Genomic DNA, 23,739 nt, shown 5'->3' with positions numbered 1-23,739 from the left:
GTTTGGAGGAGCTAAATGTGCTATTCAGCAAAGCAGCCAGAGCAAAATGTTTGAGGACAAATAAACTTTATTCAAATTCTGGCTCTGCCAGAGCTGTGTGGCCTTGGCCAAGTCACTTCCCCTATCGGAGCTTCTATGGTCTCTTTCCCGAGATGGAATGACACTAACACACAGTGATTGAAGGACTAAAAATGAGACAATGTTTGGCCAAGCACCCAGAACGGGCACAGAATTGAAGCTCAGCAAAAAGAAGTTGCTATTCCTATGTTGTGAAGCTCTCTATTTCTACACGTGCCGCCTGTGGTTCTAATGGCTGGGAGCATGGACTGTGTGTGGGTCCAGGCTGTGCCACCTCCAGGCTCTCTCCCACTGGGCCACGGGACGAGTGGGGGCTGCAGACAAGCTGGCATGTTACTGGCCAGGTTTTCATAGACCTCTAGATTGGCACCATCTGACAGAACTTTCCACAATGAAGAGAATGTTTTAGATCTGCGCCATCCACTGTGGGAGACACTAGTCTTCCACGGCCATTGAGTCCCTGGAATGCAGCTAATGTGGCTGATAAACTTAAAATGTTCATTTTTTAAAACTTAATTTTAATTAATATATACTTAATTAGCCACATGTGGCTAGTGGCTACCATACTGGGCATCTCAGCTCCATACAGCCAGAGGGGAAAAAGATACTGGTCTGACTAGATTGTTGTATGGGTGAGGAAACGGAAGCTCGGAGCAGGGAAAGGACTTGCCCAGGGACATACTTTATACCAAGTCTGTGAGTCTTGGTCAGCCGAGAAGGAGTGAGAGAAAGTCCAGTTGGAACGTTCTCTCACGGAACGGCTGCTTCACTTTCTTTGCCCATGCAGGACCAGCCAAACTGGAATCCATGCACAGCTGGATTAGCCGGCATCTGAGTGTCACCAGGATGTCAGCGGTGTTTTAAGCATTTTCGGTATATTAATTCGTTTCATCCTCAGAGTACTCTGAGATGTGGGTATCACCATTTCTCCCCCCCCACACACACTTTTTTTTAGATGGAAGAATTTTCCAGAGCTTTTCCCACATACTAACACCAATCTATAGTCATGCCTTCCCTAAGGGCTTGACTTGCTCTGAGATTTCTGGGGATGCTCCCTCCAGCACAGGGACCAGATGTGGTCCAGACATGCTAGAGGAAGGTAAAGTCCTTTGTCAACTTTGAGAAGAAAGGTATTTCTCAGGGCAGCCCCACATTCCAGATCTTCACAGGCTCTCTTTTGGCCATCTTACTCTGCCAATGGTTGAGCCCAGATTGCACCTTGGAATGAGCCCAGACCCACCGCCTCCCTAGGTTCTTACCCTTGAAGCTCTGCAGCAGTCTTTGTGGGCGGTGAAAGAAGGAAGATGAGGTCTGCCTCCCTGCAAGAGTCAGACACTGAGCCATGAAACCGGTGGACTGGAAAGCAGCACATCGCCCACTACCTGCACTCCCCTTGCAGCCCCAGACATCCAGAGGAAGTCTATTTTATTATAACCAACAGAGAAACAACTGGCAGAAATGCCCCAAATCAGACAAGTAAAATTTGTGACTGTCGTTGCTTGATAAATCCGAGAGAGTATTTTTAAAGGTCAGGAAAACAATATTTACAGAGAGGACTTTTGAAATTAGGAATGCAAAGAGCTTTTGTGGGAATTAACTGTATTTTAGGGTAAGGAGCGACGGCACTTGACCCACTCCGTTCAGCACCATGGAGAGCGACACGCGGCTCAGGATTCCGCAGCTAAAACTACCGCTTCCTAGATGTGTTGACCCACTCTTTCAACCCTCTGCCCATCTATCCATGCATCGTTCCGCTCAGCCACTATATACTGGGTACCAGGTGCCAGTCCTGAGCTGGGCTCTGGAGATCTTGAAGTGAATAAAACGGATTCAGGCCCACATACATACGTACTGCAGACATGGTGCTGCATTCCCCACTCCCTACACTCTCCTCCCTTTTCTCAAGCCTCTGAAGGCCCAGATTCCACCTCTTTTGCTCACCTGACCTGCAGGGTCCTGACAGTAGGACATTCGACTGCTACCTTTGTCAAGCAGAGAAGTGTTGACACGGAGACATTGTTGCGGCTCAGGCTGCAAGATTGTGGCGAGGGTATCAGGAGCGGATCCTATATCCCAGGGGCCCCAGACTTTCTTTGCTTTCCCAGGCCGGGAGTGAGGGGCTCAGGCAGGGGTTGGAAAGATTGCTTACTCAAGCTTCCGAAGCTGCGGCAAACAAGGAAGTACCTCCACGATGTTCAGCACAGCCCAGTCCTTGAGCTGGTTATCCTGAAAGCTGAGAGCCCCCGCCCCTCAGCCATGGAGCTGGGGGACTTGGGGGCCCCAGTTGGCAGGTGACATGGCTGCCCCAAGTCATAGGCCCACAATATGTTGGTGACCTCCTCCACAGTACCCAGTAGGCCCAGCTAGAAGAAGCCCTCTGCTGTCCTCACGTCTGTCCCTATTCAGCCCCAAGGGGGACTTCCTGCCTAATGGCCCAAGAGATCGGGATAACGGGCTGTGAAGGCCTCATGAGGTGGGAAGAGGACATCCAGAACACTGCTCTTAGGGCTACATCTGGGATGTGCCTGAGGCCAGAGTTTATCAGGGCCCCCTGGCTCCTGGGTGATAAGTGGAGTCTAGACTGGGATACAGGAGATGCTGCTTCCAGCCCCAGCTTTGGTCTTGACTCACCCAGAACCTTAGGCCAAGCACTTTCTTTCTGACCTCAAATTCCCCATCAAATGGAGTCTCCAATCCAGCCTTGCCTGAGTTCCTAGCCAAAGGGACAGAAGTGCAAGGGTCCTTTTGTGCATGATTGCTCTGGTTAGTGCAAAGGTTTAGGAATGTGAACCTGTTGACACTTTTTTCCTCCTGATTATTAACAGTGATCTTTGTATTTTCTCCTGCCAGCCAGTGATCCCACAGAAAGGCACCCAGTTGAGGGGATAGGAGCTGTGGTCCGGCTAACACTCCACTCAGTAAGTGGGATGACTTAGTGTCAGGTTGCATGGGTCTGGACAAAAGGGTGCCCTTCTAAATCTCCTAAAGTTGCCTTACAAGCTTGTGGTGGTTCTGCCCATGAGCTCTTGAGAATGCTCCCCAGCCCCATCCCTCCTGGGCTACTCATCACAAACACAAGGCAGGACTATATCTGCACAGATGTAATCAGTTAGCATGTAAGTTGCAACTAAATGGTATGTGGTTCTAAGTATGCACAAGTATGTATACAGCTATGAATGTGCATGTGAAGGGAATGTATTTAAGTGAGCAGACGAGTGCACGTGTGAACACACATGTGCACAAGTGTGAAGGTATGTGTGTGTTTCATGCACTTGTGTGGACCCATTGTGCCTGACACCTGCCTACACATGGCCATCCCTTCTCTCAAGGTCACAGAAAGAGGAGAACGGGGGCCTCAAAACTCAAGGTCCTTCGAGACAGCCCCAACTATTAGATGAAGGTAGCAGTGCTCCAAGGTTTTGGGGAGACTTGTGTCTGGATCTATCCCCACCCCGTTTTTGGACCAAAGCTTCCCCTCTCTGGGTCTCACTGAAAAACAGGCCCAATCCTGATGGAAAATGCAGGACTCATTATAGGCTCTGGGGTGGGGGTGGGGAGCCTAGGGACCTGGGAAATAAATTGTCTACCTGGAAATCACTCACCTGACCTCCTCCAGCTGTGGACAGAGGCGTAGAGCCTGCACCAGGTGGCTGATGCCTTGGGCAGTGATCTTACTTCCTGCTAACCTACAGGGTAAGCAAACGTGGTGGGCAAGAATGGGGGTGGGAAAGGGGGGTAGGCCAGGAATCTGCCCTGTGCGGGGTCAAAGGGAGAGGGGAGAGTTCCAGGCATTTCTAGCTGAGGATTCCTCTAGGACCCAAGCCCTGGCTCACCCCAGCTTCTTCAGGCTCCCCATTGTCGGCAGGCTCCTGGAGAGGGCTTCGGCAAAAGCATCCCCACACTTCCTGCTCTTAAAGCTGCCACAGGAAGAAGCAAGATGGCAGAGCCTCAGTGCTGGGCAGGGCTTAGAAGCCATCACTCCCACCCCTTCCTCTGCCAGATGGAACTGAATGGTGACATTAATAGTAGTAGCAGGAGCTGTTGTTTGTAGAAATAAGAAACACGTAGTATGGCAAAGACTGCTAACTGCCCACGGAAACCCATTCTCCACGGATGCAGCTCTAACTGGGAACAGTTTCCCACTCACATTTCCAGCCTCCCATGCAGCTCAGAGTGGCTATGTAGATATGTTCTCGTCACTGAAAGGTGAGCCAAAGGGACGTGTCCCATCTCCATGTGTGTGGGCTTTGACAAACTGGGTGTATCTAATGCACGCTCCCTTCCCTTCCCTGAAGCCGGAGCTGAGATGCCCATGACCCGGGTTTGACCATGCAGATCTAGATGCCCAAGGGGATGATGGAGCATCAGGGGGAGGGGCCTGGGTCCCTGCATGACCACATGGAGCTCAGCCAGCTTAGAGACCTGGACCGCTTACCTCTGAGCATTCCACAAAATTCAACATTACTTCACTCACTGTACTGGGGGGCAGGGGACTGGGTTCTCTGGGCTTCACCTTTTCTCTCAATCGTGCTACACATACTGAGCCTTTGCTGTGCACTAGGCGCTTGCTAAGGAGGGTGTTCCCAGCAATCTCTTACCAGGCTCTCACAATAACTCACAACTCTCACAACTCTCCTCATGGAGTTGGTATTATTACTGATTCATTTTAGGGACAAAGAAACTCAGGCTGCGAGGTTAAGTAACCTGCCCAAAGTCAGACCACCTCTGGAGTCAGAGGCTCCAGTCTACGGCTGAGAGGGACAGGGAGAGTCAGCAGATTCCCAGCCAACGCAAGGACACCTGCACCCTAAGGTCTCAGAAGGAAGGGAGCTTCTGCACCGGCTCTCGGGTCGAGGGGCAGTTTGGACTCTGTCCTCACGTTCAAGATCTACGCCCAGCCTCCCCTGGCAAGGGTCTGACCAACTCCACTCTCCCGAAGCCCAGGTCCCTCCCAGGGCCTCCCCCGTCCTCCCCTGATCCTACTCTCACCTGAGATTTTCGACCTGCTCACAGCCCACCAGGGCCTCAGGGCAGTGGGGCTCCAGAGGGCAGCCCTCAAAATCTAGGTGGATGGGGGCGTTCCTGTGCACCAAGATGCTGGTCAGGGCAGCCAGGTCAGCGTAGGTCAGTGGGAAATTGTGGAAGGACAGGTGACAGGGGAGACTCTGGGCCATGAGACTGGCCAGCTCAGGCTCCTGGGTCTCACCCACGCAGTGACAGAGCGTCACAATCTTCGGCCCCGTGAGCCTGCGGGCGGCCAACTTCCTCAAGGCTTGCATCACCACGGCCTGCCTGGCACTCACCCACATCTCGTCCCGCTGGGCCACGAGGCTGAGGAAGGGTCGGCAGGCACGGGACGCTAGCCCCGCCAGGAAGGTGGGGAGGTAGTCTAAGAGGCCAGGCCTAGCTTTGGTCCGCAGCACCCAGCGAGAACTGAGAGTGATGTGGCTGGCAAGTGCATTTCCGTCCACCTTGGGGCTGGTCATCAGGTACAAGGCAGCAAAAAACTCCTGTAGGCTGAGGTGGGTGAAGGCGTAGCCTGTGTCCCGGTGCCCCGGGCCAGTGCAGATGCAGAAGGAGGTCAGCAAACTGAGGGCAGCCGCAAAGGCCATTGTGGGTGGGCGGATGTCTCCTACAGAGAAGATGACCTTCCCGGTCTGCAGGCCGATCAGGGCCACCTCACTGAGCTCCAGCAGGGCCTCGGGAGGCAGGTACCCACGGGGGCCGAGGGTGGACAGCATCTGCACGTAGTTCTGAGTCACGGTGGGCAGGAGGGCCGCAGACTGGCCTGGGGGGCTGCCCGGGAGCAGACGGAGAAGGCAGAGGCAGGTGACCTGGCAGAGCGCAGGCACGGCACACAAGCTCTGGAGGTGTCTGCTGCCCCGCAGCTCCGCCAGGGCTGCCTCCTGCCCCGGCTGGTCCGGGAAGAAGCGGCCCACGTACTCCTCCACCCGCGGCCTATCAAAGCCCCACATGTGGACTGTGGCTGCCTCTGTAGGCAGGCAGTTGGGCAGCTTCCCTGGGCGGGAGGTGGCCAATACCCAGCAGCCGGGCAGCAGGGTCCCCCGGCAGAGGCTGGAGAAGAGGTCAAGGGCCGGACTTGGGTCCTCAGGACCTGCCTGCCCTCTGCTGGAGCGGGGATGCAGGGCCTGGTCCAGCCCATCAAAGATGAGCAGGACTCCATTAGCATTCTCTTCCAGGTACTGGAAGACCAGGTCGGAGCCTGCCTCAGGGCTCAGGTACAGGTCGAAAAGGAGCTGGGGCAGCGTCAGGAGACGTGTGATCAGGTTGAGCTGGCGGAACTCAAAAAGAAACAGGGCCTGGAAGCGGTCCAGCTGGCCGTCAGCCCACCTCTGGCAGAGCCGGTGGGCCAGGGTGGTCTTGCCCATGCCCGCCTTCCCCAGGAGCACCGTCACCCTCGGGCCCTTGTCGGCCCTGGTGCTGAAGAGGTCCCGGATGCTCACGTCCGCACCATCTTCTGCCTTGGGATCCCCCGGTGCCATCCCCTCCTGGGTGCGGAAGGGTGTCGGGGTCCGGCTCCACTGCAAGATTGGGGGGATGTAGGCCTGGTGGAAGGCTAGGGGTTGCCCTGGCCCAGGGATCTTACTGCCATAGCGTTGCTGGGTGGAGGTCTTCAGTAGCTTCAGGTACCTCTGGGCCAACTCTGCAGGGGGCAGGGCAAGGCATGAGTGGCCTCCCACCCCCAGATCCCCTCACCCCAGCACTGGCTGTTGGGAGCCTGGAGCCTCAGCTGTGTGTGCAAGGGCATGGGGATTGGCAAGAGCACACAATTCCTAGAAGGAACTGGTTCCCCAGTCCCTGGTTCCTAGTTCTACAGAAGCCTTGATTCTGGGGGCCATTCAAATGGAGAAGTCCGGCTGGGGGAGCGCAGATCATGGCTCTGTTTGTTTTGCAACAATATAGATGGTGTAAAGTTGTTGGTGAGATGGGGGAGGGGAAGGGGGGCCTCCCATTGCAACATCTTCTGTATCTGAGTAGCCTCTTCCCCACCCAATATTTCAGTTTTGCAATTCCCCAGGGGTGAGGGCTAGTCACCTGTAGGCCTAGGCACTCGCCAGTCAGAACTGGAAGCTGGGCCCTTACTATGCCGGGCACTGACTTTTTAATTGTTGGATCCCCGGGAAAACTTGGGTGGCCCAGGGGAAGAACTGGGGCCACTGTCAGGGGATGCTGGGGACAGCTGGTTGAGAACAAGGATTCTTTTGGCCAATGGGTGGAAAGTGAGAGAAGTTCCGTCTACTCTACTCCCTCTGGCCTGGCCGGTCCTCAGCAGCTCCCATGCCTTGTGGTGGGGGAAAATCTCCCTGGTATTCTGCCCATCTCTAAACTGGCCAATAAGGCCCCAAGTCTGAGGTCATACTGGTCACCTCTCCCCTGTCCACCCAGGACGTCCAGTCTATCTCTGTTGGAAGGAAGACCAGAGTTGTTGGGCTCCTGGGAGCTTATCAGCGGGGCACAGAGTCCAGGATCTGTGTCCTGGCCCCAGGGCAGGTCCTGATGTCTGGATCCTTCCCCACCTTGGTACCCACCTAGCTGCTGCTTCTTGCACTGCTTCGGGCGTGGTGAGGACCCACAGCTCTGATAAGGCCGCTTGAGGCCTGGAAAGAATGAGAGAAGAGTAAGGGGTGAAGTCTGGGGGCCTGAGTTGAGGGGTCACCAAGCACCTTTGGGGAGCTCCAGGTCACAAACAGACAGACAAGTGTCACTGCAAAGGCAGTGGCCAAGGCAGGCCTGGGCAAGGGCAAAGGCAAAGGCAGGCCGCGGGTAGAGGTTGAATCATCACCAGTTTCTGTTGGCAGAAGGGGGTCCCAGGCCTGGGTGACAGACTCGGAGGCTCTGGGATGGCTGATCTCCCAGGCCAGGATGCGGGAAGCTGGGCCCACAGCCAGCAGCCTCAGAAACACTCAGCCTTGGCCATTGAATGGCTTGGGAAAGATGCAGGTCTTGTCGAGGCCACTGCTGGTTAGAAAAGTGGGGTTTTCAATGGACTAGGCCAGTTCTGCGCCCTCCCCCTGGGGTCAGTGTGTTTCATCACCCTTACTTCACATCTCTCATGTTTCCTCACTTCCCTTACTGGTTTCTCAGATTCTTCACTGTTTTGTGGATTCCTAAGAGATACTTTAGTGCCTTACCGAAGAGTCTGGGAAAGGAGAAGAGGAAGAAGGAAAACAAGAAGGAAGGGGAGAGAGAACAGAGGGGAAGAAGAGAGGAAAGAGGATTTAGGGAAAAATGTGAAGAAGTAAAGTGGGATACTCCCCCAGCCGGGCATCAGTGACCAGAGAAGCCCCTGGGCAGGACCCTCTCCCTGATAGGTGTTGGCTGTAAAAGTGCTGGGCTGCAGGGAGATTTGGGGACCCCTGAGAGGGACTGGAACCAGTTTGAGGGTATTTTAATATTCCCCAAGTCCTCTCTTAATAAAGGACCCACTGGCTAAGCATCATTCAGGTCTGGTCACAACTATGTGATAATTATACCAGCTCAATGGTATAGGTACCGGCCAGAAGGGACCAGGACTAAATGGTTTTGATCTGCTGGGGAGCTGGGATTATGGGGTGGATGTTTTCTGTTGAAGCCTGTTGATGTTACTGCCATGCACAGCTATGGTAAAAAGCCCATACTTCCCATAGAAATAAAGGTTCTGAGTGCACAGCCATCCTGAGACACAATGGTGAAAGATGGAAAGCTTTCCCTTTAAGATCGGGAATAAGGCAGGGGTAAAGGCTTTCACCACCTCTATTCAACATAGTACTAGAAGTCCTAGCCAGAGTAATTAGGCAAGAAAAAGTCATAAAAGACATCTAAATTGGAAAGGAAGAAGTAAAACCTGTTTGCAGAGGATAGGGTCATATATGTAGAGAACCTTAAAAACTCCACAAAAGGATCTTTTGGAACTAATCAATGAATTCAGCAAAGTAGCAGGAATACAAAGTTGACATATAAAAATGAGCTGCATTTCTGCACAGATGAACAACCTAAAAGGGAAATTACAAAAATAATTCCCTTTACGAAAGCATCAAAAGAATAAAATGTTTAAACATTAACCAAGAAGGTGGAAAACGTGCATGATGAAAACTACAAAACACTGGGAGGCCTGTGTGGCTCAGTGGGTTAAGCCTCTGCCTTCGGCTCACGTCATGATCTCAGGGTCCTGGGATCAAGCCCCGCATCAGGCTCCCTGCTTAGCCTTTCCGAAGAGGCTGGGAGCCTGCTTAGCAGGGAGCCTGCTTCCCCCTCTCTCTCTTTGCCTGACTCTCTACCTACCTCTGATCTCTCTTTCTCTGTCAAATAAATAAAATCTTAAAAAAAACAACAACTACAAAACATAATCTTACCCCAAACAATCTACAGATTCAACACAATTTCTGTCAAATCCCAACGACCTTTTCTGCAGATATAGGAAGATGGATCCTAAAATTCGTCTGGAATCCCAAGGGACCCCAAAGAGCTACAGACTCTTGAAAAAAGAAGAACAAAGTTAGAAGGCTCATTCTTCCTGATTTCAAAGCTTACTACAGAGCTACAGTAAGCAAAATAGGGTGGCAACCGGCATAAAGACAGATATATAGACCAATGGAATAGAATAGAGAGCCCAGAAAGAAATCTTCACATATATGGTTAAATAATTTTTGAGAAGGGTGTCAAATCCTTTTAATGTGGAATGGACAATCTTTTCAAAAAATGGTGCTGAGAAAAGTGGGTGTCCACACACAAAAGAATGAAGATGGACCCTTTCTTAACATCACATACAAAAATTAACTCAAAATGGATCAAGAACCCAGATATAAAACCCCTAGCAATCAAACTCTTAGAAGAAAACATAGGGCAAAAACTTCACAACATTGGATTTGGTAATGATTTCTTGGATACGGCTCCAAGGCCCAGGGAACACAAGAAAAAAACAAACAAAACAGGCTTGATGAAAGTGAAAAACATTTTGTGCATCAGAAGACACTATCCACGGAATAAAAAGAGAACCTATAGAATGAGAGAGGTCTGCAAAACATAGATCTGAAAAAGGATTAGTATCCAGAATATATAAAGAACCCCTAACCTCAACAACAGCAAAACGAACAAAGCAGTTAAAAAAAAATGGACAGAGAACTTGAAGAGACACAGCTCCCAAGAAGGCACAAGAATGGGCAATAAGCACATGAAAGACACTCAGCACCACCAATCATTAGGGAAATGCAAATCAAAATTACAATGAGATCAACACCTCCTCACACCCATCACGATAGCTACTATATTTTTCAAAATCAGAAAACAAGGGCTGGCGAGGATGTAGAGTAATCACAACCCGTGTGCGCTGCTGGTGGGAAGGCAAAATGGCACTGAGGATGAGAAAACAGTACGGAAGTGCCTCAAAAAATTTAAAGATAGAACTGCCATATGACCCTGGATTTTGAGATATACTCAAAAAGAGGGGCGCCTGGGTGGCTCAGTGGGTTAGGCCGCTGCCTTCGGCTCAGGTCATGATCTCAGGGTCCTGGGATGATCGAGTCCCGCATCGGGCTCTCTGTTCGGCGGGGAGCCTGCTTCCCTCTCTCTCTCTCTCTCTCTCTGCCTGCCTCTCCATCTACTTGTGACTTCTCTCTGTCAAATAAATAAGTAAAATCTTAAAAAAAAAAAAAAAGAACTGAAAGCAGGATTTTGAAGAAATATTTGTTCACCCATGTTCACAGCAGCATTATTCACAAGAGCTTAACTATGGAAGCAACCCAAGAGTTTAGCAGTGGATGGATGGATAAGCCAAGGGTGGTGTACACAGATCATGGAATGTTCATCAGCCTCACAAAGGAAGGAAATCCTGACACGGACAAGGGACAAGATGTTGAGTGAAATGAGCCGGTCACAAGATGGTTCCACTTATAAAAGCTACTGAGAGTGGTCAAATCATAAAGACAGAAAGTAAAATGGTTGTTCCCCAGGGCTGGGGGAGAGGAGACTGGGGAGCTATGGTTCAGTGGGGACAGAGTTTCAGCTTTCCAAGATGAAGATAGATGGTGGTGATGGTCACCCAAGAGTGAATTTAATACCACCGAACTGTGCACTTAAGAATGGTTAACGGGCCACTGGGTGGCTCAGTGGGTTAAGCCGCTGCCTTTAGCTCAGGTCATGATCTCAGGGTCCTGAGATCCAGCCCCACATCGGGCTCTCTGCTCTGCGGGGAGCCTGCTTCCTCCTTTCTCTCTGCCTGCCTCTCTGCCTGTGATTTCTCTCTCTCTGTCAAATAAATAATTAAAATCTTTTAAAAAAATACATTTAAAAAAATGGTTAAGATAGGGGTGCCTGGGTGGCCCAGTCGGTTAAGCATCTGCCCTCAGCTCAGATCATGATCTCAGCGTCCTGGGATGGAGCCCGAGGTCAGGCTCTCTGCTCACTGAGGAATTTGCTTCTCCCTCTCCCTCTGCCCCTTCCCACTGCTTGAGCTCACTCTCTCTTTCAAATACATAAAATCTTTAAAAATGGACATGTATATTTTGCCACTATAAAAAAAATAAGAAGTTGGCCCATGAATCCCGAGGTGGTCACCATTTGATCACTGACCTCTCTGTGTTCTACCCGAAAAATCAGTCCAAGGTTGCCAGGGTGTGGACAGTGGTCTGTGGGTTAATATCAGGGCCCAGGGCATCTCAGTGATGTGGGGCCTGAGTCTGTGGGTTTGGAGGACGAGGCCTGAGGCTAGGGCACAAGGTGAGAACACGCCTCCTCTAGTGAGAGTGGCTGGGATCTCGGCACTGCCCAAGGGCTGACACCTTCCTGCTCGCTCAGGACATTCCAGCTTAGACCTCTGGGAACAGGTATCAGGACAGGCCAAAGCCTTCAGGGCTGCAGAGGGAGAGATGGGGTGGGGGCGGGGGGTGGGTGCCTAGGATCCATGTTGGCAGGGAGGGGATATGTGCAGATGTGTTGCAGAATGAGGAGGCTGGTTTAAGGGAAATGACTGTGCCCAGCCACTGTCTGCCCCTTCAGGGCGCGAGGTGGGGCCTCAGCATCCTCACTGCCCCCCTCTTACTCCGCACCCCCGGGGCCTCACCGTGCTGGAGCTGAGAGGCAGGCTGGCTTTCTTCACTGGCCTCCAGCTGGCTGGGAAACGCTGAAAGAGAGGGGGAATGGAAGATGTTGTGGGGACGTGGGGGATGCTCTGGGACCAGCTCTGGGACTGGCTGTGGCCCGGTGTCTGGCTCAGGGCTCATCTGTCAGGGCGGGTCCCCAGCAGGAGAGAAGTGAGGTCGACACTCGGGAAGGCAGCTGTGAGTAGAAATGTGCGCGTACATGCAGGTCTGTACACGGGCAGGTACATGTGTGCATGTCTAAATGTGCACATGTGTTTCGGCATGTGCACATGTGCACTAGTGCACACACGTGTGTGTGATTATACACACATGCATGCACTGTGAACCCCCTGCATTCCCTACACTCTGCCTCCTGCTAGAGCCCCCAGGCGGGTTCTCACTTCCTCGCCAGGAACACCGCTGCCCTCAGTGCTGTTTCCCCACGATGCTGTGTAAGTAGAAGTTGCCAAAAAACATGCCCAGAACTGAACAAGGGTGCCTGTCAGCAGGGGGCAGAGGGCTCTGCCCATGGCTGCTCCTGACCACGATAAGAATGATGGGCCGGGGCACCTGGGTGGCTCAGTGGGTTAAGCCTCTACCTTCGGCTCAGGTCATGATCCCAGGACCCTGGGATCGAGCCCCACATCGGGCTCTCTGCTCAGCAGGGAGCTTGCTTCCCGCTCTCTGCCTGCCTCTCTGCCTACTTGTGATCTCTGTCAAATAAAAAAATAAAATATCTTAAAAAAAAAAAAAAAGAATGATGGGCCATCTGGAATTTCTTGGCTGGAATGGGACACCGGCCCTTTCTGTCCCTGTATCCAGCCTTTCTGGGCACCTGGGGTGAGGCAAGGTGGAAGAAGGGGCCTTCTGGGTCTCCAGCCGATTTGGTGAAACTTGGGAGTTTACTCGAGAAGTGCTCAGAAACACAGAATTTTGCTCCTGTCTTGACCACGTCACCCCCGTGTGACTCAGGCATGGATCCTGGCCCTCCCGGGCCTCCCAGGCTCCCCGTGACAGGGGCCAGCCGGCTGCTCTGCACCCCTCCCGCCTGCCCTTACCGACTCCGTGGCCCCAGGTACTGAGCAGGGGCACCTCGAGGTCCAGCGGCACGTCCAGCTCCATGCACACGCAGTGGATGAATGCCTGCCACGTGGCCCGGCCTTGAGCGTGCAGTCTTCTCAGCTGCAGGATGACCCCCTGTGTGGCATCCTGGGCCTTGTCCCCGGAGCACAGGTCCATCTTGGGGAGGAAGAACTTCACCTTGGCATTCAGCCATTCTGAGTCTTTGCTGAGCAGCCTCACAAGCCAGTTCCACAGGTGCTCGGTGCCCAGCTGGAGGCTATCGGGGTCCATGAGGAGCCAGCCCTGCAGGGACAGGGGAGAGGTGAGCTGGGGGACAGGTGAACAGGGGGACAAGTCAGCTGGTAGGAAGCCAAAGGTGTAGTCAAGAACCATGTCTCACATCTGGGGGGCCGTGGGCAGGCAGACAAGTGGCTTCTTGGTGGAGTCTCCTTGCTTGTGCCCAGGGATCGGTCCCAGAGAACAGCCTGCTTCTTTGGTACTTCTTACCCCCTGCTTATCTGTACCTGTGTCCTGGCTCTGGAAGGGTCCAGTCCATCCCCTGTGGATGCTTTCCTGAGAAGGCTTTATTTTTCCCCGTTTCCATGGACCTATTTGTGCTGCTCTCTGAGCTCAGCTCATGGCAGAGACAACTCATGGTCCCCGCACGCCCAATCTGTTCTCCCCTGCTTCCTTAGTATTAGAACTCCTGAATATTTCCTGCTCATCTGGAATAAGCTCTATTTCCCAGCCTCCCTTGCAGTTAGAATAGGCCATCTTATTAAGTTTTAGCCACTGGGATAAAGGTAGAAGTGTTGTATATCCTTCTTCGCTTCCTCCTTTTAGTTGGGATGTCAAAGTGATGGCTGCACCTTGGGCAGCCACGGAGGACCATGAGGTGGAAGCCAGTTCCTCCAGTGGTGGAGGGTAAGGCTGAACTTCTCTGACATGACAAGGAGATACACTTCTGTTTAAAGCACTATTGTTTAGGGATTTTTGCTATTTACACTGAAACTGAGTGCTAGCTAATACAAACCATCTCCTTCTCTCTCAGCAGATTTTCCCCTTCTAAACTGGCACTCAAATAAGCTGTTGGTAGGTAGGGGTACCAATATACATCAAGGGGAACTACATAGCAAAGCTTAAAAAAATTTTTTTAAATGATGTGGGAATTCTGTTTCTAGCACTCTAGCCTTAGGAAATAATTATGAGTGTACATAAAAATTATAATTACAAAGCTGTTTCACTGCAAGGTTATTTATAATAGATAAAAACGGAAACAACTTAAATGTCCAAAACCTGGGGATTTAACTAACTGGTGGTCCCTCATAAGGTGGAAAATGCTGTCACATCTCCAAATCTACTTTCTGGTACTATTTCCTTAAGAACAGTAGCGAACACTTAGAAAGCACAGACTGTGGGTGAGGCGTGGTTCTAAGTGCTTTATGTGTCTCATATAATCCTCATGACTGCAGAGACCCCAATTCCAAATCCGAAAAGAGTGGGAGGCTCATGCAGGAAGAGCAGCCTTACCAACTCTCAGAGGCTGGGGTGCAGGACTGTATGCCCCGGGGTTCAGACTGCATCTGCTCCCCTTGACTCCCAGCAAGGGCATGTGTCCCCAGCCCCCTCTGGCCATCCCTTGGCACCCGGACTGGTAGCAATAGCTCCTCGCTCGGCCACAGGGTTTTAATTCATGAAGCATGCTCACATCCATGCGGTAGGCAGAGATCACCATCCCCACTGAACAGATGGGAAGACGAAGGCCAAGGATGTACCCAAGGTCATCATGCAGGTCCATGGCAGAGCCAGGCTCAGAACTGAGATTTGCTGCCTGTCGGGTCAATAAATTTCAGAGGCCTTGGAGCCCTAGACGGCAGCAGCCAAGGACTAAGTCCTTGGACTTGGTGTGATCTTGGTCAGAGGGTGTGGTTATGGCCGAGGACACAGCTTCTTCTCTGGGCTATGGTGTTCCAAGTCCACAATGCCCATAAAGAAATCAGCCAGGATAGCCAGGTGTCAGGTGGAAGTGAAGAGAGTCTAGATGGTATAATTCTGGGGGAATCCCTTACCTACAAATGTGTCCACCCTGCCCGTATGACACAATGCCTTTTCTTCTGCCATGAAGCCTCGGTCCCCTTGGGGTAAAGCATCATGCCCTTTCAGGAAAACCACCCTCGAGAAAAAAAAGCCTATTACATTATTATCAGTCAGTAAGGCTTCTATGGAAAAGAGCCTTGGAGACAGAGGACTACAGTAGAAAGATCCTCAGCCCCAGAGTAGGAAGACTAGTGTTCTGACCCAGCTCTGCCTGTAATTCTCTGTGGTAGGTATTAGGATTGGTCACATATATTCTCCTTCTCCTCTTCCTCCTAGACCCATGGTTGGACAGCACCCCCTGCCCCCTTGAAGTCAGCCATGGCCACGAAACTTGCTTTGGTCAATGAAATATGCTAAAGAATGACTCGTGTCATGTCTGCGCAGATTTCCAACATGCAGTTCGCGAAGTTCTTTCTTTTCCTCTACCCTGGGGACCAGCACTATTCCAGATCTTGGCTACTCCTTTTGCCGGGGCCCAGCAAAGGGATAATGTGGAAGAGAGGTCCTAGTTGGTTGACAAGAGTCAAGAAGCAGGAGCGGAAATAAGCTCTTATTGTCCTAAGCTACCAGGACATTGGTGGGTATTATGGGACCATAAACTAGCCTATCCTAGCTGCTTCTTCACTTATGGTCTGGCCTTGAGCAAGTCTATTCTCGTAGTCACAACATCTATAAAATGGGTAGATTGGATTCTGTCTCAATGCCCTCCCTGATCTTCCGTGTCTGATGACCTTTACTCTCAAGCTGAATGGTGGCTAAGGCGAGGTTTGTTGTACGAGGGGCAGCCCACGGAGCTAATCTGGGTAGGGAGCAGTCTTTTTTTTTTTTTTTTTTTTTTTTAAAGATTTTATTTATTTATTTGACAGAGAGGCAGGCAGAGAGAGAGAGGAGGAAGCAGGCTCCCTGCTGAGCAGAGAGCCCAATGCGGGACTCGATCCCAGGACCCTGAGATCATGACCTGAGCTGAAGGCAGCGGCTTAGCCCACTGAGCCACCCAGGCGCCCGGTAGGGAGCAGTCTTGGTAGGGACTAGGAAGGGAGTGAGGGAGTGGGTGGGAGGGAAAGAGAGGAGGTGAAGGGTCAAGGTCACCTACTTGGCCTCCTGGTTCATCATAGATGTTCTAGGGTGTCCGCAAAGACGGTCTCATGAGTTCCTGAGCCAAGTCCTATGCTCTGAGCTGGATTTGCACGTAGCTTCTTTGGGTAGGGTCCTAAAGAGAGGAGACAGGGCACTTTCCTCAGTATTCCAAATCCCAAATCCTCTGGAGACACCTCGGAGGCATTCGACCCATAAGAGGCCTCTACCCGCCTGGAGCACAGATCTAATCCTTCCCCAACCACATCTCCTTTTGTCCCTGGACTGTGCACAGCCCAACCCTCGCTGGTGTCACCTCCTGCCACATGTGGCCCCAACTCGGGCATTTGCCTTCCAGTGACCTGTGGCATCAGAGTAGGCCCTTGGAATCCAGCAGACTTTCGACAGCTAATTCATCTGGATGAAAACCACCAATGCCAATTTCCTTTCCCAGTAAACTCCCCACCGGGTAAGATTTGCAATCTTGTTTCTTACTACATCTGAAGAATTTTTGAGGCAGTTGAGAATAAACATTCTTCCTTTTTTTTTTTTTTTAAGATTTTATTTATTTGAGAGAGAGACCGAGAGCGTGAGAGAGAGTGAGCATGAGCGGGGTGGCGGGGAGGGCAGAGGGAGAAACAGGAAGCAGTCTCCCCGCTAAGCAAGGAGCCCATGCGGGACTTGACCCCCGAGATCGTGACCTGAGCAGAAGGCAGATGCTCACCCAATTGAGCCTCCCCAGGTGCCCTAAGAATAAACATTCTTCTTTATGAGAAAACCCAGAGGCACTGATCACTGCCTCACCAAGAGCACAATGAAATGACACCTTGGCTCACGGGCCTGAGAGAGACGTTGTCTAACAATACAGAATGGACGAGAAGAACGGCGGCTGGAAAGGAGAGCGAAGGCAGGCAGGCAGAAGAGCAGTTGTGCACGGCCTGGGTGTCTACAAAGGGAAGGAGGGAACCACGAAGTTCCGGCGCTTTAGATAAATCCACATAAATACCGAGCCTTCTAAACACGAGAGAGGTTAACCACTGTTGTTTTTTGTTTTGTTTTAAAGATTTTATTTATTTGACAGAGAGATCACAAGTAGGCAGAGAGGCAGGAAGCGAGAGGGGGGGGGAAGCAGGCTCCCTGCTGAGCAGAGAGCCCGGTGCGGGGCTCGATCCCAGGACCCTGAGATCATGAACTGAGCCGAAGGCAGAGGCTTTAATCCACTGAACCACCCACGTGCCCCTTAACCACTGTTGTTAGAAAAAAGACAAGACAGGCTTGTGCCTCCCCACCCATTTGGGTGTGGAAGCCTGCATCACCAGTGTGACTGTATTGGGAGGTGGGGTCTTTGGCCCCCGGGGCCAGGAGGATGGAGCCCTCGGGAGGGCTCAGGGAGCTTACAAGATAGAGGCAGGGGAGAGCCTGCTTCCTCTCTGCCTCCCCCCCCCACCCCCCGCCTCACCACCATACACGGAGAGGGTGGCCATCTACCAAGGAAGAAAGCCCTTGCTGGACACCAGATCTGTGGGCTCCCTGAGCTTGGGGCTTCCCAGCCTCCAGAACTGCTAGGAGCAAATGCATGTCATGTAAGCCACTCAGCCTGGAGTGATTCTGTTCCAGCAGCCCGAATTGACTAGGATGAACCTCCCTGTGACCGCAAAAAGTAGAAGAAGTTAACTATATACTAATACTAATATTAGTTATAGTATATTAGTTATAGTAATTAGTTATAGTATATTAGTTAACTAATATACTAATACTAGTTAACTCCCTCTGAGTTAACATGTGGATTTAAGGCGGTGCTGCTTACACTAGAGCAGGATACTCAGGAGGACGTGATCCAATTATAACAACAGTCATTTAGACAGAAAAGGGCAGATATGACAAGTGTTTATATACCTCAAATATTTCATAACAAACAGTTTAAGTTTGAATGAGAAAGGGAAGACCATTCTAGCCGGCACTATCTGTTGGGAGAGGCAGGCGGTAGTGGAGAGGCTTTCAAACATCACAGGGCATCTTATTAAAGCACATATCAGTAAAACTATTAAAAATTGAAAAAAATGGCCAAAGGAACGGAATCAAAGTAGCTTCACATGCACCTAAAACACACCCATTAATCACGATATTAAGATAAGATATATGGAAAAACACATCGTATTAACATACATGGTAATACAAGTGTTTTAAATGTAAGGAATTACTGTTTAATTAAGGAACGGAATGAAAATGTTCTGTCTGGGAAGCAGGAGGCATCTCACACTCCCACTGAAGGGCCATAATGTAGGAAAAGACAATACAAGCGTTGGTTGTGGATGAGGAGAAATGAGAACTTCATATCCTGCTGTGGGGGGGGAAGAAAACAGAGCAGCCCCCTCGGAAAACAGTGTGGCAGGTCCTTAAAATGCTATCCACAGAGCGACTGCAGAACCCAACCATTCTACCCTCAGATTTCTCTCCAAGAGCAAGGAAAACGGATATTCACGCAAAAATCTGTACACGAATGTTCATTATTCACAACAGCCCAACAGTGAAAGCAATGCAAATGTCCAGAAGCTCATAGATGGAGAAGTAAAAGCCAGTCTATCTCTACAGTGGGATATTATTCAGCCATAAAAAGGAGCAAAGTACAAATACTAGAGCAAGGACGAACCATAAAAATGTTAGGCCAAGCAAAAAAGCTCCCAGGTATATCACTGGGTAAGTGTGTATGTGTGTGTGTGTGTGTGTCCCCATGTGTGTCTGTGTTTGCATACACAGAGACCAACTCTAGGGCTACACAACAGACCAGGGATAGGACTTTGCCAGGGGAGGGGGATGGGTACCCAGACAAAGGAGAATCCTCTACTCTGTACTCTTTCAGACCAGTTTTACATGCAAACATTTTAATAGGCAAATTTTTATTAAAAAAAAAAAAAACATAGGGGTGCCTGGGTGGCTCAGTGGGTTAAGCCTCTGCCTTCGGCTCAGGTCATGATCTCACGGTCCTGGGATCGAGCCCCGCATGGGGTTCTCTGCTCGGCAGGGAGCCTGCTTCCTCCTCTCTCTCTGCCTGCCTCTCTGCCTACTTGTGATCTCTGTCTGTCAAATAAATCTTTAAAAAAAAAAAAAAAAACATAAAGACATTCACATTAAAAACCAGAAGGGGCTCCTGGTTGGCTCAGTCGGTTAAGCACAGGACTCTTGATTTCAGCTCAGATCACGATCTTAGGGTTGTGGCATCGAGCCCCGTGTCAGGCTCTGTGCTCAGCGTAGAGTCGGCTTGGGATATTCTCTCTTTCTCTTCCTCTCCTTCTGCCCCTCTCCCATCTTGCTTTCTCTCTCTAAAATAAATAAATAAAATCCTTAAAAAAAACTGAGTAAATGTTGCCTCATTGTGTAAAGAAGATAAATCCATGGTGATAAGTAAGCACAAGAAATGATCAGTGATGGCTCACAGAAATGGAAGTTCCTCCATTAGGTTACATAATAAAACTAAAATAGAGGGGCACCTAGGTGGCTCAGTGGGTTAAAGACTCTGCCTTTGACTCAGGTCATGGTCCCAGGGTCCTGGGATCGAGCCCCACATCAGGCTCTCTGCTCAGCGGGGAGCCTGCTTCCCTTCCTCTCTCTCTGCCTGCCTCTCTGCCTACCTGTGATCTCTGTCAAATAAATAAACAAAATCTTTAAAAAAAAAAAAAACAAAAAAAAACAAAAACCAAAAACTAAAATAGTACTAGAAGGCAATTAATAAGGATGAACACATATGTCAAGTATGACAGAGAGAGCCTAAAAATTCAAATCAAGAAGTAATTCATACCTATTAAGGACATATTTTATTCTACGTTTCAGTTGGACGTTGGTGTGTGTGTTATGGGGACAGAATGACATTTGCACTGGAAAAGGAGCTGAAGGGGGTGAACAGACAGCATAAAGAATACAAGCTAGACGGATCAGGGCCTCTTGGCCTCCACGACTTCAGCTCTCACAACTCTAACACTCGGATGCTCTGTGAGCATCTTATTTTATTTATTTATTTATTTTTAAAGATTTTATTTATTTGACAGAGAGAGATCACAAGTAGGCAGAGAGGCAGGCAGAGAGAGAAGGAGAAGCAGGTTCCCCGCTGAGCAGAGAGTCCGATGTGAGGCTCTATCCCAGGATCCTAGGACCATGACCTAAGTTAAAGGCAGAGGCTTTAACCCACTGAGCCACCCAGGTGCCCCATCCTTGTATGCACTTTAAAGTGTCAAAGTCCCAAACGGCAATTCTGACCTTCCTCTTCCCGCATGAACTGCCTGCTTCTACCACCACCCTTCCCATGTCCCTGAAGGTTGGCCTCCTGCTTCCTGGAGCTCCGGCCAAGGAGGACTAACTTTTCCTGTACGTGCTGCAGACTCTCACTTCCTCCGCGGCTGCTGCCTGAACGCGGTTGCCACCATTTCTCACTGGGTCCTTTGGACCAGGAGATCTGGTACCTCTTCTGCTGGCCCCAACATCCTCCACGGAGGCTCAGAGTGTCCTGGTCAGGCTGTGGCCCACGGCAGGTGCCTCCATCACACAGAGCACCCTCCTGCACCCCAAGTGAGAGCCAGAGTCCTTTCCAACGCTACCTGATTGTTTGAACAGTTTAAAAAAAAATGAAAACTTTATTTTAGTAAGTGTTTATTTGTAAGTTTATTTATTTGAGAGAGACATAGACAGAGACAAAGATAGCAAAAGAGAGCACAAGTGGGGAGGAGAGGGAGAAGCAGGCTTCCCACTGAGCAGGGAGCCGGACATGGGGCTCGAACCCAGCACCCTGGGATCATGACCTGAGCGGAAGGCGGATGCTTAATGGACTGAGCCACCCAGGCACCTCCAAACATGACCACTTTAAAATTTCATTTGTTGTCTTTTTTTTTTTTTAAGATTTTATTTATTTATTTCACAGAGAGAGAGATCACAGGTAGACAGAGAGGCAGGCAGGGGCGGGGGGGAAGCAGGCTCCCCACTGAGCAGGGAGCCCGATGCGGGACTCGATCCCAGGACCCTGGGATCATGATCTGAGCCAAAGGCAGAGGCTTTAACCCACTGAGTCACCCAGGTGCCCCCCCCTTTTTATAAAGACTTTATTTGTTGCCTCTTTTAAAAAAAAATTAACTTTTGGCACCTTATGTTTGGTGCTTTACGTTCACAGTTAAGAAAACTGTTCATTTTGTCAAGAATGCTCAAACGTGAGGGGCACCTGGGTGGCTCAGTCGGTTGAGTGTCATTCTCTTGGTTTTGGCTCAGGTCATGATCTCAGGGTCAGGGTATCTGCTGAGATTTTCTCTCTTGGCCCCTCCCCCAGTGTGCATGCGCACGCGCTCTCTCTCTCTCTCCCCTCTCGCTCTCAAAAAAAAAGAAAATGTTCAAACAGTAGAGCACACAGTTGCATATGATCTTTTCCTGGACTTAGAAATCTCATCTCTTCCCATTTAATTTAGTTTATTTTGCTTTGGGTTTTTTTTCTCCTTATTAGATTGGCCAGCAGCTGCTGTCTCTCATGTTTAAAGAGACAAAACAAAACTTCCATTTCCATTTATCAGTTATGTGGAAATTTCTCTTTTTTAGTTTTATAATTTTTTATCTCCTGACTTCTCTTCCCTGATTTACTGAGACTGTTATTCATTAAGTTTATGAGTGAGTTTCTTGCTTAAATAATTTCTAGTCTTTCCATTTTACAAAATAATAAGAGAAACCACTTTTGGCCAATCTCCATGAATTTCTGTCAAGTTTATATCAAATTTACATTACAAGTAGATTATAATTATAATTTTTTGAAAGATTTTATTTATTTGACAGACAGAGACAGTGAGAGGTAACACAAGCACGGGGAATGGGAGAGGGAGAAGCAGGCTCCCTCCCGATGCAGGGCTTGATCCCAGTACCCTGGGATCATGACCTGAGCCCAAGACAGATGCTTAATGACTGAGCCACCCAGGCACTCCAGTAATTATAATTTTGAAGTTGGTCATTTAATGGAGGCCAAGTTATTCTTTAAACCTTTGCCATTAATCTTTTGTTTCACTAGGCTGTACAAAGAATGACTCCTTTGCAATTTCTGCTTTAGGGAAGCATGTTGAGATTTTCCTTTTTTGCTTGGCATATGACAAATTTTAAAATATTCCATGACATTTGTAAAGTTACTCTTTTTCAATAAATACAGATTTCGAGCCCCCAAGTTATGCCAAAATAAAGTCTAGATGGGGCCAATATTTAAATGTGAAAAGTTAAATGGTAAAAGTACTAGACCACAGCTCTTCAATTTACAACAATTCATGAAGCTATACATTGAATTTTCTGCATTTTTTTCTATATTACGATTTCACCACAAAGCCATTAAATTTTTTTTTTTTAAGTGCTAGAAAAACACATGGGGAAAAGTTTTAAAACATAATATCAGGATAGACAGGGTCTAGCTGGGCATGACACAAAACTCAGAAATCGTAAAAGAAAAAAAGGGAATGAAATTGAAACTTCTGTATTATCAAAGAACACAGCAAATAAAGCAAGAAGACAAATGGCAAAGTGGGAAGAAGTCTACACTCTGCATCACAAAGATATGACTGCTTCTAATATATCAAGAGTGAGTACAAATCAATAAGAAAAAAAACCAATGACCTGATAGGACCGTGGGCAAAGAACCTGAACTGTTTACAGAAAGGGAAACATGAATGTTCTGAAATGTATACGAAAACATGTTCCACTTCACAGGAAGTGAAAGAAACACATGTGAAAAACTAAAAGAGACATACAGTTTCCCAGCTCTTAGATTGTCAAGGGAATTGTACAGCTGGCAAGGTTGCGAATTAGCAAGGTTTGGACGCCTTGCTCATGGGAGTGTACACCGACACAACTTGATCTACGAAGATCGCAAATGCCACGGAACCACAACCAGCAATTCCACGCTGATGCATCTATTTGTCACGTGCAAAATAACAGATGTTCAGGAACACTTAGTGTTGGCTTGCTTATAGCAGTGAAAGACTGCAAAAACTCTAAATGTCCCTGAATGGTGGAAATCCATGCTGGCATCAAAAAGGACAAGGCTGAGCCATGTGGGATGACACGGAATGGCGTTCGTAACACGCGGGCACGGTCGTCTGGGCACAGTTATTTCTAACACTCAGCCGCTGTCTGTCCTGGTCTCGTTTCTGTTGGAACTGCCTATCAGCTTCCCACCACCTCTCAGATAAAGTCACACCACGTTAATACATCCGCCACAAAGGAGGTGCCACCTCCACATGCAGGGGCCCAGAAAGGTTCAAAGGATGAATAAACAAATGGTCTTTTGCCATGGGGCTGCTGGCCACCTTCCATCCCTCTCATGCACCTGCTGCCCTGTCCATGG

General features: G+C 49.7%; 1 protein-coding gene across 24 annotated transcripts in view; it reads right to left on the bottom strand.

Moving 5' to 3' along the window:
• NLRC5 (NLR family CARD domain containing 5) overlaps positions 1 to 23,739 on the bottom strand; it is an 85,751-nt gene that overhangs the window by 42,635 nt on the left and 19,377 nt on the right. For 21 of the 24 annotated variants that reach the window (XR_006605579.1, XM_045076085.1, XM_045076098.1 and 18 more), the window contains 10 exons: positions 16,408 to 16,524; positions 13,214 to 13,520; positions 12,137 to 12,196; positions 7,629 to 7,697; positions 5,068 to 6,742; positions 3,912 to 3,995; positions 3,681 to 3,764; positions 2,228 to 2,311; positions 2,020 to 2,109; positions 1,338 to 1,397 (listed from right to left, as the gene is read on the bottom strand). Coding sequence is in view for 23 of the 24 variants with exons in the window: in XM_045076085.1 (XP_044932020.1) it covers positions 1,338 to 1,397; positions 2,020 to 2,109; positions 2,228 to 2,311; positions 3,681 to 3,764; positions 3,912 to 3,995; positions 5,068 to 6,742; positions 7,629 to 7,697; positions 12,137 to 12,196; positions 13,214 to 13,508 (2,501 nt within the window). In the remaining variant the exon portion in view is untranslated. Of the gene's footprint in view, positions 1 to 1,337; positions 1,398 to 2,019; positions 2,110 to 2,227; positions 2,312 to 3,680; positions 3,765 to 3,911; positions 3,996 to 5,067; positions 6,743 to 7,628; positions 7,698 to 7,882; positions 8,001 to 12,136; positions 12,197 to 13,213; positions 13,545 to 16,407; positions 16,525 to 23,739 lie in introns of those variants that run through there. The other 3 variants (XM_045076089.1, XM_045076093.1, XM_045076103.1) reach the window with 3 other exon arrangements.

This window comes from Mustela putorius, unplaced genomic scaffold (assembly GCF_011764305.1).
Source record: "Mustela putorius furo isolate JIRA1106 unplaced genomic scaffold, ASM1176430v1.1 tig00000174_pilon_pilon_pilon, whole genome shotgun sequence".
Lineage (NCBI taxonomy): Eukaryota > Metazoa > Chordata > Mammalia > Carnivora > Mustelidae > Mustela > Mustela putorius.
Note: the sequence above shows the minus strand (reverse complement) of the source record. Positions and strands in the feature narration are given on the sequence as shown.